Source organism: Equus caballus, chromosome 27, assembly GCF_041296265.1.
Source record: "Equus caballus isolate H_3958 breed thoroughbred chromosome 27, TB-T2T, whole genome shotgun sequence".
NCBI lineage: Eukaryota > Metazoa > Chordata > Mammalia > Perissodactyla > Equidae > Equus > Equus caballus.
In genome coordinates, this window is record NC_091710.1 from 50,470,938 (window position 1) to 50,487,253 (window position 16,316).

The 16,316-nt window shown below is 36.3% G+C and overlaps 1 protein-coding gene across 7 annotated transcripts in view; it reads left to right on the forward strand.

Moving 5' to 3' along the window:
* The window catches only part of GPM6A (glycoprotein M6A), a 312,724-nt gene that overhangs the window by 267,552 nt on the left and 28,856 nt on the right, over positions 1-16,316 (forward strand). For all 7 annotated transcript variants that reach the window (XM_070252863.1, XM_005606415.4, XM_023630781.2 and 4 more), the window contains one exon: positions 12,306-12,462. In XM_070252863.1, coding sequence (XP_070108964.1) covers positions 12,306-12,462 — 157 coding nt within the window. The remainder of the gene's footprint in view (positions 1-12,305; positions 12,463-16,316) is intronic.

Sequence of the window (16,316 nt, forward strand, 5' to 3'; positions counted from 1 at the left end):
TCATATTTCAAATAACTAAAATTCCTTATATTGACCCTATGGAGCTACCAAATGAATTAAGACTCCCTGTCAGCAAACAGTTCATGAAAACACAGAGGGGAGATAGGTACCGTTAACTACTGGGTACAATTAGTGCCAACTGATAGGTTCAAAGATCACTTAAAGGTTTAGAGCAGGTGGAGATTACCCAGGGAGAGGCTGCCTTGCAAGGATATCAGAGGCATAGGTAAGGTGAGGGAGGAGCAGAGGAAGTGAAATAAGGAAATATAAAGCACAGGTGAATGAGAGATGTGTTTGCTGGCAATACAACTTGCTTGGAAATAAGCTAAGTTTGGAAAAGAATGAGTAAGAGAATGTCAAGAAAAGACTTGTTGACCAACTTCAGTAATTTACAGAGAGTCTATATTTTTCTCCACAGTTCTCATGCTTGATTCAACCAAATGAAGCACTCCTACCTCATATACTTATAAAGGAAAAGAAGCTTGTTTACTGGATGTGTGAATTAAATGATGAAACCAATGGCCCAAGCCCCTGGTTTTCCACCTCTGGTCCTCAGGATCTGAGGAGTTACCCCCTTTTTTATCTCAGCTTCTCTCTCTCTGTCTCCCCACTGTCTCCCGCCTCTTAAACATACACACATATCTCAATGGGGTCAATATCTCCAAGTCTACGTGGATACACATGAAGGGCAAGCACACCAAAATATGACTATTACATTTCACTAATCATCTGTCTAGCAGCAAAACTTACTTCTTATAAATAAGTTTGCAGTTAATCTTCAGTCTCATGCAATCTACGTTTTAGACATAGAATTCTAAATGCCATCAGCTCTCACCAATGGAAGGTAATCTGATGTGTAGCTTCTATGTCTTTGGCTGATGTTGCGCAATAAATTATTTGGTCATATTCAATTTGAGATGTGGAGAACCCTATAGAGAGAGAAAAGTGTGAGCTTCTCAAGATTTTGTGACCCACTGATAGATTTTAAGTATCACTCTATCCCTCCTCATCTACTTGGTTTCCCAGAAGTTTTTTGTCCCTTAATGTCAGTTTAGTCCTTCAAGTCCTTGGTTAATTGTTGGCTCCAAATTGTTGTGGCAATGAGTGTGAAACTCAACCCACTGCTCCCACTGGGGGATACTCCTACATTCTAACCGCAACTTCTATTCATTTGGCATAGCCATTTAGGTTCCCTCAACACTGGAAACAGCTCACTGCTCTGCCACTTTCTGCTATGTGTTGGGGAAATCTATGTTCTGACTTGGAATTCAGACTTACTTATCTGAAAGCCTCTTGGCAAGGTGTTATTATTGTGCTCCCTAAGTTTCACTTGACTAAGTAAGCAAGAAGTAGGGTAGGTATTTTACTTCTGCAAAGCAGATTCATATAGGACAATGAAATATGGAAACTAGTTAGAAAATTAGCTATCAAAAAATCCAAACCTCTAATTTTGCTCAGTGATTTGGCTCCTTGAATAACTCTCCTGAGAACTGAGCAAGGGACAGCCTTATTCACAAATATACCTCCCTATAATTTATTAGACAGACTGTGTTTGGGTTTTGACAAATTATAGTGAGAGTCCAGCATCTGGTTCCGCTGATTTCCATAAAGAACATATTTTATTTTCAAAATTTTATGACTGTAACTTAAGGTCAATGCATCAAAAACTGAGTTTACTAGATAATGAATTCCTTGATATTTAAGGCACACAAAAAAATTAATCCCTGTTTGCCTAAAACAAAATCAGTTAGTGAGCTCAGATAAAATAGATATATTAGTTTTGCTTTCAACTAACCTCGTATGTGTATAAATCTCTAAGTCTGCTTGTAGTTCGTGTTTATTCCTTGGAAGTTAATGAAATAGGAAACAGAAACTTAATGAATGGGAGTGAGAAGGGAGAAGAAAGCAGGAACTGATGACAAGACAAAGCCAGTTTCATAGGCTGACAGAAATCACAGCAGTGTGCAAACCATCTGTTCTGACCTAGGAGGCTGACAAGCCAACCAGATTGCTGAAGTCTTCTACTCAGAAGAAGTTTGAAGATCAGACAAGTTAGTGTCAATGTAAGATTATTGATTAGTCTTGGAGAGTCAAAAATAATTTCAGTTCTAGCTAGAACTTGTGTTAGAAAGTCATTTTGAATTCTTAAGTTCTGATATAATAAACAGTGAGCATCTCCTTAGGCAATATTTCAGCCACACCAGTAGTTCTCAAATGAATGCTTTAAATTAAAAAAAACCCTCTAATATAAAACAATGACAACAACAAAACCAAGTTCATAAACCATGAGGATGTTAGGGGCCAGCCTGGTGGTGCGGCGGTTACGTTCACACGTTCTGCTTCTCGGCGGCCCGGGGTTCGCCGGTTCGGATCCCAGGTGCAGACGCGGCACTGCTTGGCAAAAGCCATGCTGTGGTAGGCGTCCCACATATAAAGTAGAGGAAGATGGGCATGGATGTTAGCTCAGGACCAGTCTTCCTCAGCAAAAAGAGGAGGATTGGCAGCAGTTAGCTCACGGCTAATCTTCCTCAAAAAAAAAAAAAAAAAAAAAATGAGGAAGTTAGATGAGAGACCACATAGTGTGGTGGGTAAGGACACTAAGCCTGGGGCTGAGCTCCTCGGGTTTGTTCCATGTGGTCTCTCTGCCCCTTTCTTTCTACCTTACTTTGGACAAGATACTTAACCTGTCTGTCTCAGTCCCTTATGAGTAAGAGGGACCTACTGATACTGCCTACTTCCTAAGGTTATTCAAGGATAAAGTGAGTTAACATTTTAAAACAATTATAACACAGCTGGCACATAATAAGCACTACACAACTGTTTATGAACATGATGGTGATGATAATGATGCTGATGATAGTGATGATAATGATGATGATGTCTTCCTTGAAGCTGTATCATAATTTTAATGCCCACTGTCTTGCTTCCTAAAGTCTGTTTGTTCCTGGACACACTCTACTTACCTTATAATACTCCTACTGATGGCTATTTGACTAGAGCCTATTTACCTTTCAGCCAAGGTAAGCCACTGAGTAAGTTTCAGATTGGATTAGAATTCAAAGATCTAATTTCTATTCTCTTTTCTAACATCTAGGGAAAAAGCAACTTTAGGAAAAAATATTTACAAATAGGAACATGATGTTTTCATTCAAATAGTATTTGAAAGGTTATCAGGTAGATGGAATCTTGCTTTGCTTTTTGTGGTTCAAAGAGCGAGATTTGGGCCAATGGATTCCAATTTATTGGGAAATAGTTTTTTGGCTCAGTGGAAAAGAACTTTCCAAATGTCAGTGTTTTCTAAAGAGTACTTGGGCCGCTTTGGAATGTAGTGATTTGCCTGTCAGTGAAGGTATTCAGACAAGGCTGGCAATGAAATTGCAATTCTGAGATGCTTGCAATCTTAATTCACTTGCCAAACCTTGGCTTTTTTATTTTTTCTAGAACAGTTATCCTAGTATTAGTACCTATTTTGCTAATTGGGTGAATGTGAGTATCAAGTATGGAAATATATTTAAAACTCCTTGAATTTGTTATACTTCTATAATATTCTTACTTTCAAATATGCAGATATCTTTTTTCAAGCTTATCCTTTGTCTGGTTTGTCTTTTAATGAATTAATTTCTTCAGCAAAAAAATACTGGGTTATACAATATGCCAATCCCTGGTCTGATCTTTACAGATAGAAGGTAGAACAAGACAAATTCCTTTTCCTCAAATTTCCTTTTGACATAGGAAAGATATGTTAGCAAAGTGCCATCCACATCAGACTGAAGAGACAGGATTCAGAGAATGACAGTACTTGAGCTGATTTCCAGGATGCATCAGGCTAACGAAATAGACAGAGTGGAGAAGCTGCAATAATTAATGCGATGTGGTCTTGGTATAGACACACATGTAAGTACCTATGAGTACATATAAACTCATGTCCCTACTCACATTTTTACCAAAAACTTTTAGGTGGAGTGAAAGCTAAAATTTAAGACTGAACTAATTTGTAAAAGTTGGAAGAAAATATAGATTAAGATCTCACTTATTATGGTGCAAAAAGATATAAACAATATAAGAAATCACAAAGGAAATGATTTATAGATTTGACATAATATAAATTACATTTTACTCAAAGTATTATTAGAAAAATATTCAAAGATATGCAAAAACTGAGAAAAATATTTACTGCTTACATGACAAGAGTTCTTAATTTTAACAAATGGAGAATTATTTCAACAAAAAGACACATGTTCCAGCAGAAAAATTGGCAAAATATAAAAACATATTTCACTAAAGAATACAAATAATTAATAGCTTGTAGATGCATGTTCATCCACACACTAAACTAAGAAATTAATTAAAATGATATCATTGTTTTTTAACTATCAACTTATCAGAAAAATTAAATGATAATACCTAGTATTGGGAAACAAATAGAGAACAGACTCTGTTTCTTATCAACGCATCTTTATTTTGGTACAGACTTTCTGGATACCATTTTTACAATACATACCTTAAAATATTCTGAGAATTTATCCCATAAAACAAGCTACACAATGAAAAAAGATTTATCTAAAATGATCATTGTTACCATGCTGTTTGTAAGAGTGATGCATTAGCTTCCTATTGCTGCTGTAACAAATTTAGTGGATTAAAAAAACACAGATTTATCATTTTTTACAGTTCTGGAGTCAGAAATCTGAAATGAGTCTTACTGGGCTTATTGAAATGGGCTGAAATCAAGGTATTGGCAGGGTTGCCCTCCATCTGGAGCCTCTAAGAGAGAATCCATATTTTTACTTCTTCCAGTTTCCAGAGGCCACCTGCATTCCTTGGCTCATGGCCCCCTTCCATCTTCAAAGCCAGCAGCTTAGCATCTTCAGATCTCTTTCTGAATCTGACCCTGACTCTCCTGCATCCCTCTTTCAATTATTAGGACCTTTGTGATTATATTGAGCCCACCCAGATAACGTGGGATAATCTCCAAATCTCAAAATCATTAATTTAATCACATTTGCCAAACCCCATTTACCAAACATATTTGCAGGTTCTATAGATTAAAGATGAAGCTCTGCAGGGGGCTATTATTTTTCCTACCACTGAACAAAGTAGAAAATTGGCAAAATATATCATGAAACTTTCAAATGGTAGAATGCGCCATAATCTTTAAAAAATATCTTGATAAACTTATGTAACAGTTTAAAATATTCATAATATATTGACTAAAAATGAGGCTTGCAAAGCAGTATATAATAATCATAACTTTGGGAATTAGTTATAATTCTTATGATGAAAAAACTGGGAAGATAAACAGTGAATAGTCTGTGTTTTTCTGGTTTTATTTTCATTTTTTCTACAATGAACATATATTACTTTACTATCAGTAAAATAGTTTTTTATAGAAACATTGTCAAATTTGAAAGTTTGTATTTAGAGAAGAGGTTAAGAACTTTCATCAAGTCCTTAAGCAGTAGGCTAATGTGGATTGTTACTTTGGAAAGTGAAAGTAGTTCAGTAAAGGTCAGACTTCTTAATGATTCTCTGATATTTGACCTTACCATGGACATAAAATCAGTGGCTTCATGATCAGAGGTTTATTAATGCATTTTATTGACAGAGCATTGACATAAAACTCATTTTATAGATAATGAGTTTAATTTTCCTACTATCATATTTGAAGTTCTTTCTTCTGTTAAGTTCAAATATTGCATGTTTATTAAAAAAATTACTTTTGTGATAGAGGGATTCAAGCCAGTAAGATAATGTCAAATATATTATAATTAAAATATTTTGATGATTTTAAATTTTGAAGTGCATTTTGGAATGTAAGATTAGGAAATGTCCATCCTCAGATTGTTTGAGGAAAAACTAGGTAAGACTATTTGAACGTCAAGAAATTTAACATTCAGCTTCAATAAAGTATATAGATTGTGGAAGGCTAGGTAATGACCCTCAAGGATATCCAGAACCTAATCCCTGGGACCTGATACTTACTTCATATGCAAAAGGGATTTTGAAGTTGAAATTAAGTTAAGGATCTTGAGGTGGGGTGATCCTCTTGGATTATCTGAGTGGGCCCTAAATCCAAACACAAGTATCCTTACAAGAGGGAAGCAGAGAGATATTTAACCAGAGAAGAAGGTATTGTGACTACTGAAACAAGGTGCTACTTATTGACTTTGAAGATGGAGAAGGGATTGCTAGCCAAGGAAAGCAGAGAATGAAGCTCCAGAAGTCCAGAAATTGAAACATATAAGGACACTCTTCCCTAGAGCCTCTGGAAGAAGTGAGACTCCTCCAACACCTTGATTTCAATCTAGTGAAATTGATTTCAAACTTCAGACTGCCAGAACTGTAAGAAAATAAATGTATGATGTTTTAAACCACCAAGCTTGTGGTAATCCGTTGGAGTAATCGTAAGAAATAAAGTCATAGCTAGACCTCTTTATTGTAATATTTACCACCAGATGTCTTTATAGAGTGTATGAGCTAATTTTTGAAAAGATAAAACCAAAGGATTTATGATTGCTATGTAATTGTCATCAATAATTTACAATTATACTTCCAGTGTAAATGCCAGACTTGAAGTACACATGAATTCTTATTAAATTAAACATGAACTTGGCAGAAGTGATGCCAGCAAGATGGTGCAATAGGAATCCTAATGCTTGTTCCCACACAGAAACACTCATTTATCAAGGGTGTTATAACATATGGACCAATATATCTCTATTTCCAAAGCCCAGTTAAGAAATCACAGTTCCCTAGGCAAGCACAAATCCAAGAACAGCCACATTGAAATGGGTAGGAAGGTCAATTTCTCTTTACCTGAATCAGTTTCTAACACCAAGCCAGTACAGCGCAGTGCCATTTGAGAATACCCTGGCTCATGACTTCTCCCTTAGGGGGAAAGAGAAAAGCAGAGCAAGTATCTAGTGTTCTGGCTTTTCCAAGGGCTGCTCTAGGAACAGGTTTCTGTCTTGCCTCATTGGGAACACTGACAGAACTGGTGTCTTTGGATGTCTAGGGTTCACTGAGAACAAAGAAGAGTAAGGAGCAGCTTGTTGCAGTGGCACAGCTCAGCATGATTGGGAAAAAGTACACAGCTTGAGGATTCTCCCTTGGGAGAGAGAGGAGGAGTTCCAGTATAACAGATGTCAGAGGGACTGATATCTGTCTTTTCTAACTCAGAGTGGTGATGGGGAGCTGGCATACTTTAGATGCTCAGTGGCCACTGAGAACAAGAGAGATCTGGTCAGATTGCTGATGTCAAACCAAAATTTGTAGTGTCACAAACAGTCATCAGAAGGAGTAAGATTATGAGTTCCTTAAAAAGAAACCAAGAAGCCACTCTAATTGAGAAATTGCACACACAGGTCTTTAGAAGTCATGTCCCCCCACAAAAGGTTTCAGAGGTCACCAGAATGTCTAACCAAGCTGATTAGTGAGGGTCTTCTTCTGTATAAAGCTAGTTCCTTAAAGACTAGAAGAGATAGCTGCTTTTTTTCAAATACACAGGCTCCAATACTGAGTTACAAGACACCTGATGAAACAGGGAAACATGGTCCAAAAAGAGAATAAAATAAATCTCCAGAAACTAGTCTTAAAAAAATAGAGCCATATCAATTACATGACCTAGAATTCAAAATAACCATGATAAAGATGCTCTGTAAACTCAAAAAAACAATGCGTGAACTAAATGAGAATATCAACAAACAGAGAGAAAATATGAAAAAGAACCAAACAGAAACTTGAGAGTTGAATAAATGAACTGAAAAAATTCCCTAGAGGGGCTCAAAAGAAGGTTGACAAAGCAGAAGAAAGAATCTGCAAACTCAAAAGCAGGTCATTTGAAATTATCCAGTCAGAGGAACAAAAAGAAAAAAGAATGAAAAAGAGTGAAGAAAGCCAAAGGTACTATGGGACACCATAAAGTAAACTGATGTACACATTCTGGGAGTCACAGAAGGAGAAGAGAAAAAAGGGCAGAAAGCTTATTTAAAGAAATAATGACAGAAAACTTTCCAAATCTGGGTGAGGAAATGGACATCTAAATTCCAGGAGCTCAGTGGACTCTAGCTAGGATAGATTCAAAGAAATACACACCAAGACATATTATAAGTAAACTGTCAGATGTGAAAGACAGACTTTTGAAAGCAGGAAGAGAAAAGCAACTCTTTGCCTACAAGGGAAACCCCACATGACTTTAAATGGATTTCTCGGCAGAAACCTTTTAGGCCAGAAAGAGTGAGATGATATACTCAAATTGCTGAAAGAATGAAACTGCCAACCAAGAGTATTATATCCACCAAAACTTTCCTTCAAATATGAAGGAGACATAAAGAATTTCCCAGATATGAAAAAGCTGAGGGAGTTTATCGCCACTAGACTTGCCTTACAAGAAATGTTAAAGGGAGCCCTTCAAGCTGAAATGAAAAGACTTTAAATAGCAACACAAAAGTCTATGGAAGTCTAAAGCTCATTGGTAAAGGTAAATGTATAGACAAATGCAGAATACTGTAATACTGTAGTCATGGTGCATAAATCACCTTTAATTCTGGCAGGGAAGTTAAGACAAAAATGTTAAAAACCTATAACTAAAAAAATATGTTAATGTATACATAATATGAAAAGACATAATTTGTGAAATCAATAATTTAAAGTGGTGGAGGAGAGGAGTAAAAGTTTAGAGTATTTGTTTTTTTTTCACCTGGGCTAACAACTGTTGCCAATCTTTTTTTTTTTTTTTCCCCTGCTTTATCTCCCCCAACCCCCCCCGTACATAGTTGTATATCTTAGTTGCAGGTCCTTCTAGTTGTGGGAAGTTTAGAGTATTTGTGTGTGATTGAAGCTAAGTTGTTATCAGCTTAAGTAGATTGTTAACTATAAGATGTTTTATGTAAGCCCCATGGTAACCACAGAGAAAATATCTATGAAAGATACACAAAAGAAAAGAAGAAGGGAAGCAAAGGATGTCACTAAAAAAATATCAATGAATTAGAAAGGAAGACAACAAGGGGGAAAAGAGAGCTGTTCTTCCTCCTCAGACCCAAGGGGAGATTCTATTCCTTGCGTCCTCCAGGTTCTGGTGGTTGCAGGCATTGATTTGGGTCCTCACTGGTTTGAGGCCACATCATTCCAATCTCTGTCCCTATCTTCACAGTATCTTCTCTTCTTCTGAAATTTTATTAAGGTGCATTTAATGTATGTATTAATTTTGAGAGCACTAATATTTTCATGATCCTAACCAAAAATATAGATACCTTTCATTGTTCAAGTCTACTTTTTTGTCTTTCAGGGAAAGTTTTGCAGTTTAATTCACGTAAATTTTGAACATTTCTTGTTAAGTTTATTATTTAACCTTTTGTGACCACTATAAATCAAATTTTCCAGTGTATCTTCTAACTGGTTATTATTTGTCTGTACAAATGCTATTGATTTTTTGCATGTAAATTTTATATCCTGCTACATTGCTGAGTTCTCTTATTATTTGAATTAGTTTTGTCACTGATTCTCTAAGACTGTCCAGGTACACCATTGCGTCATCTGCAAACAGAGGTAGTTTTATTTCTTGTTTTCTAATTCTATGTCCCTGATTATTTTTCCTAATCTAATTGATTTGGCAAATACATCTAGAAGAAGCTTAAATAGAAGCAGAGATTATGCTTGATTTCCTTGTTCCTGACTTTAGTGGGAATGCCTCATTGAGTAATATTTTGGGTTTAGAGTTGTGATGTTTATATATAAAAGAAAACATCCATCCATTCTTATTTCTCAAGAGTTTACTAGGAAACAGCAATTTTACTAACATCACTTGTAGATTGAAATAAAAACAATTGGTAAAAGATTGTGTGTGTTTGTACATTTATTTTAGGTCATATGGAAATGGGCTCTAGTTCCTTCTTTGAACCTAGAAAGTTGCTTTTCCTTTCAGCTTCTGTGTATTCTGATGTTCCAAGTTGCTGCCTTTGCTCATCTGAATTCTTCTACTGTGGTTGGTTAAAAAAATGCTTCCCTCCAAATATATTCACTTCCTAATCCCTGAAACCTATGAATACTACCTTATTTGGCAAAGACTGATATTTACCTTATATGATGTAAATTGTCATCAAGTTAAAGATCTTGAGAGGAGAAGCTTATCCTGGAATATTCAGGTGGGCCCTAAATCCAATCACATGTCTCTTTATGAGGGAGAGGCCAGGGAAGTTTTAAGAGAGACAAACTCAGAAACCAGTGCAGAATTCAGACGTCACCTGGACAAGATGATCAAAATTTGCATCACTACTGAGGGGCTTATGGACAGAATATGACCTATATAGAATTCTAGCCAAGAAGGAATGATCTTAACCAAATCATGAGGAAGCAGCAGACACACCCAAAAGGAAGAACATTCTGTTTAATAAGGAGGGAGTGGGGTTGCATTCCTCAATAATGTTAATGTCATAGAGACAAAGAAAGCCTGTGGAAATGCTCCAGATTAAAGGACACTACAGAGATGTGTCAAATAAATGCAATTATTACCCCTAGACTGGATCCCGTGGTGGTGGTGGTGGGGCCACTATAAAGTTCATCATTGGGTCAGTCCAACTGATAAAATTGGAATACAAATGATAGGTTTGACACAAGTATTATATCAATGTTCTATTTCCTGAAGTCTATAACTGTGCTGTGGAGAACCTCTCTGTGTTTCTATATAATTATCCAGAGAGAGGGAGAGACATATAAGAAAACAATAAAGTATATGCTATTAAATGTTATAAAATATGTAAAGGATGCACAGTTTTTCTTTGTACTATTCATTTTCTGCCTGCAACCTTTTTTGTGAATTTGAAGTGATTTCCAAATAAAAATTAAAATATATTTAAAAAGGTCATTTTAACCTTTTATGGAAAAGCCCATTAAACCAAATTGTTTATGATGTCAGATTAGAGCTGTAAGTTGAAATCCTCAGATTCTTTCACATGCATGACGGACTTGTGCAATTCACATTATCTGCCCCATTGCCCTTGACAAATAGAATTGTGCAATATTTAGATTTTTCACAGAGTGGAAATCAGTCAGTGAACAATTGTACATTGGACATTAGCAAGCTCTTCTTGCTCTTTTTATATGCAACAAATTCACTTATGCTAATATGTGTATTATTTTAAAAATATTGTCATAGCATCCAGAGTTTCTAAATCTCCATCAACATGAGCGAGCTTTTCATTCCCTCATTTCCCCTCTTTTATAAAGTCAACAGTGTCTCTCTACCATTTGCTGCCACCTTATCTACTCCACCCACTCTAATTAATGAGAAGAGAGAGTAAAAGTAAAGCTTGACAATGTGAAATAAAGCGCAGTTTTCTTACAAATGGATATCAGGACTGCAAACACAGAACTAGAGCTAATACATATACCTCTCCACATACCGTACCACACAACTAGTTTGGTTATAGAGGCAGCAAAATTGATTAATTTATGATTTTTTCTTTACAAAGGGCTTCGGAGTTCCCATGTAATATTTAAAACAACAGAAAAATCTATCTGTAATTTATAGACAATACATGTATCTCTTCCTCTTAAATACAGAGACACTCGATTAGGAGAAAAGAAAGAATACCTCCCCATTCGTCTATGGGATTATGCTATATCTTGGCTCAGGCTCAATTCCATGTAATACCCATTAGCGATTCTGCCTAGAATGCTTGACTGTCAAAATTATAACTTACCTATAAAACTATAATTTTTTCATTATTAACATTATCATCAGCAGAAAATATTAGTGATGGTTTACAGTAAGTGTGAAATAAAATACAATTGCAGTTGACTATAATAACAAAAATATGAGGTAGTCATTTTATCGAAAATGAATGCTTCATTAACCAAAAAGCTTTTTTCCTCTTTTAATATCTTTTAAAAACTCAGTGTTATATACATAAATCTTTACATTTGATATTTTGTCATCAGAGAAATTATGTAAATTATATGATTATTACTCTACTTATCAATTGAATTTTAGGAAATTCCTTTAGAAACCTGATTCACTGCTTATCCAAGACTACCTTGATGTGAACCAGGAGAGGGGGAGCCTGGGAGGGAAGACGAAGAAACTTACAAACATGAAAAACCCTTGTCAACAAGTACTGGATGTGGCAGAACAAAATGTACATACAAACGTGAGGCATATAGAGCAAAAATGTTTTTAAATCCAGCCTCCATTATGGACATAAATATTCTATAGCTTTCATTCCGAAGGAACCAGGAGCATAGGAGAATCAGTTGTTGCAGATCTGCCATGAAGAGTTATTGAAATAAATCACTTTCTTCTCCGCCAGGATTGACATCTTCAAGTATGTGATCTACGGCATCGCAGCTGCGTTCTTTGTGTACGGCATTTTGCTGATGGTGGAAGGTTTCTTCACAACTGGTGCCATCAAAGATCTCTATGGGGATTTCAAAATCACCACTTGCGGCAGATGCGTGAGCGCCTGGGTATGTTATTTGTCTATGCTCAGGGTTGAATGTGAGTTTATTATTGTTCAATAGCACACAGGTGTTTGTATTCATCTGCCAAGAATGAAAGTATTTTTTTTTTTCAACACTGGAACATTTCCTCCTGTGATGGCTGTCTTAAATCTTAATAATATTATTTTTTAAATTAAGATTATACCATGTGAAAATTCAGTTCAAATTCTCAAATCATATGCAACACAGCTAGTTTTGTTTCTAGAGGCAGATTGCTTTAAAGGGCTTTGGGGTTCCTGTACGATATTTAGAATAAGAGAAAAATCCATCCGTAATTTATAGACAATACCTGTGTCTCTCCTCCTTAAGTACATGTCTCTGCCCTTTAAATTTGGGGGGAATTATATCATGTAATTTCTGTTTAATATTGATATAAGAATTATACTAATTTAGGTTTTAAATTCCTATAACATCTAATGGGGAATCAAACTTGTAGTCACGCTCTAGAGCTAATGCAATGAAGACGATGCCTGTATATTTATTAATACACAAGAGTGGTGAGAATTGAGTAACATGGCTGAAAGTACTTTTGCATTTTAATGCAGAATGATCTTCCTAAAAAGAAACACTGGTGCTTCCATCTTTGACTAATGTGTTTTTCTTATTTTTCCAATGATATAGAAGAACATGCATTTAATTACAGCATATATTTAATATTAAGTAAGATGTCTCTAATAAAGAATTATATAATTTATGTCAACCTTACAGAAAAGTTCAGAAATACCTGTTATCCATCAGACATTATTTTTTTTACCAGCTTGTAACAAGTTCTCTTATGCTGCTCAGTGTTGGTAGTGATGATAAGCTTATAAAGCAGCTTGCTTGTGTTGTCTCTGGAATATTTGTAGTTGTCTCTGGAATAATTTCTTGTGAGACTCACTTCCTTTTTTTGGACAATGCTTATTATAATACCTAAGTTTTTAGGATCAGTAATGTCCAATTGCAGATCTGGAGGAAGTAAAATTAAAGGTCTTGGATTAATTAAAAAAATAAAATATGACTATTCAGTGGGCCAATTGTCAGTGATACCTAAGCAATTTCTCTATTAAGAAGGCAAGTTCTGATCTTAGATTCATTTATGTTCTGCCAATAGAACATAGTGAGTTCAATTAACCAAAGGCTTTTTCTTGTAACCGGGACAGTGTCATTCTAACACCATCTGTGGACCTTAGCAAGACGCTTAACTCTTCTGGATCGCAGTTCACTCACTTACAAAATGAAGACGTTAGATTATCTTTACAGCTCATGCCAGCTCAAAGAGTCCACGATTCCAAAGCACTAGCGGAATGGTAGAGAAAAAGGGTCTCCAAGCACAGTTTTACCAGTGGGAGGTACCTTTGCCAGGAAGAGTACAGGTGATTATGTTGTGTCATTGAGAACGGCAAAATCGCTTCGTAGGATTCTATGCAGAAGTAAAAAAATCACGGAAGAAAACGCACATCTATATATGGTTAATAATTACTTGCTTGCCATTCAAACCTCCCAAAGATATCTCAAATAAGAAATTTTAAAGCAAAAACATGAGCTGCATTTTTTTCTAGAATAGTAACGATTGTGTCACCAGTCCTACTCAACAGACCAGAAGGGTGGCAGCAGCTGCGTGGGCTCCTCCAGAGGCTATGCAGCAGGGAGCCAGCCCCCCAAGACGCCCCCACCCACTCCTTCAGCACCCTCTCTGCACCCGGGGAATGAGCAGAACTGGAGCAGAAGCAGAAGCTGCATTCTTGTGCATTTTGCAGAAGTAGCAATGCCGCATAGTGTTTGAGGGCTCCAGTTGCGCCCTGGCTACGCCACCACTGCCTGCGTGGTGGGACGGGTTCCACCGGCCCAGAAGTAAATAGTGGTGGCTGCAGTGAAGCAGAACCCTGTGACCCTCCCTCCCCACCACACCCAGCTTGCTTATCACGCAAAGCCTGTGGCTCCATGAAATCAGAGGGGAAAAAAACAAAAGAAAGTTTTATCAGTCATCCTCTCCTGCTACATGTCTTGCTTTTTTTCTTATTTCCATTCTGCTGTTTTTTCTTCCCCACTTTGTAGATGGACTGTATCTTACAGTCTGCTTCGTAACCTATGAGTTCACTGGTTAGCCTGTTGCATGAATCTCCCTTAGCTTTTAGCAACGTACTTTTGACGTTAGATCAATGCCTTTCTATTCAGAATACTGAATACTATTAAAGGGTCGAATAAATTTTTTGGCAACAACCATGTTATATGAAAAACTTCCAGAATTAGTACTCAAAGAAACTTGTTATTCTATCTCTCTGTGGCATATAAAAAATAAAGTGGTTACTAACTGAATCTACATCAATACGAATGCAATTAATTTTAAAGCAGCATTGTATCACTGAATAGAGGATGCTAATCAATATCCTCTTTTCTTAATGAATGCTTTTCAACTTGATCTGCATGATGTGTTTCCTCCCATGCAGTATCAAGACCAATTCAATTTCAAAATTTTAAATGCTGTCATTCAAAATCCTAAATGTGAGGCACATAAAACACAAAAGTGTGGTATTAACCTTTGGGAGTGAAAACCAATATTAACTAGTTTATTAGGACATTGTGTGAAAAGTTATCAAAACGTTTTAAGCAACTAAATTTATTTAAATTAAATATTAAATGGCACCAAGTTGACTGCAAGTCAAACACATGTCATTAAACATGGACTTATTTAGCTTAATGAACATAGAAATATTTGTTGCCTTTGAGTTTCTTCCCCATTAAATTTTAAACCAAAAAAATTATTCCACTGAAACTTGGGAGGCGTTTAGCATCTCACATTTTGAAATCTTGGGATATTTCTCGCTCCCATCACCAAGTTTTCTTATTTGTAAAAGTTTCCCATTACTGTTATGACACCAATATGGACCTCAGTATTTCTCTCTGCTTGTTCTGACATTTCTGAATTTTAAACCCAGTAGTTTTGAAGTAGTAGGGATATTAAATGTACTACTCTCTGTGGAAATTAACTCTCTTATTTTCCATTAATCTACCTGCTCTCAAGGTTAAATAAAACAATGAAAACTTTCGACAGTATGTGTATTCCTTTGCTAGGGCTGCCGTAGCAAAGCGCCGCAAACTGAGTGGCTCAAACAACAGGAATTTATGGTCTCACAGTTCTGGAGGCGAGAAGCCCAAGATTAAGGGGTTGGCAAGGTTGGTTCCTTCTGGGAAGAACAATCTGTTCCTCCCGCCTCTGGTGGAATGCTGGTGACCCTTGTCACATTTTGAAATCACCCCCATCGCTGGCTTTGTCTTCACACAGCATTCTCGCTGTATGCTTGCCTGCCCTCTGATTCCCTTTCTAAAGGACACCAGTTATCCCAGGTTAGGGCCCACTCTAATGACCTCATTTTTAATTTGCTTATGTCTGTAAAAACCATCTCTCCAACAAAGGTCACATTCTCAGGTACTGAGGGTTAGGAATTCATCGTATGAGTTTTGCAGGAACACAACTCAACTCATAACAGTGCGCCTTATAGCAGCCACCATAGGCCACACAGTGTTTAAAGCAATGAACTTGAGCGGATACTATCGTTACCCCCATTTTACAGATGAAGAAACATATTGTATTTATTTACTTTTAAATACCTTTCCTGTTAGCCTCAGATATTTATAGATTTTGACCATGGCATATTAGACTAGTATTTATAAGACGTAGTCTATATAATTACCTTTAAATCTATTCGCTATGTCCTACCTCACAGTTCATTTTCATAGCTTAAATTTAAGTTTTAATCATAAGTCTATAATAATAGTAGGTAATATTTCTTAGGTGCTTACATATTCCACTAGCTATGCTATACCCTTTACAGAATATG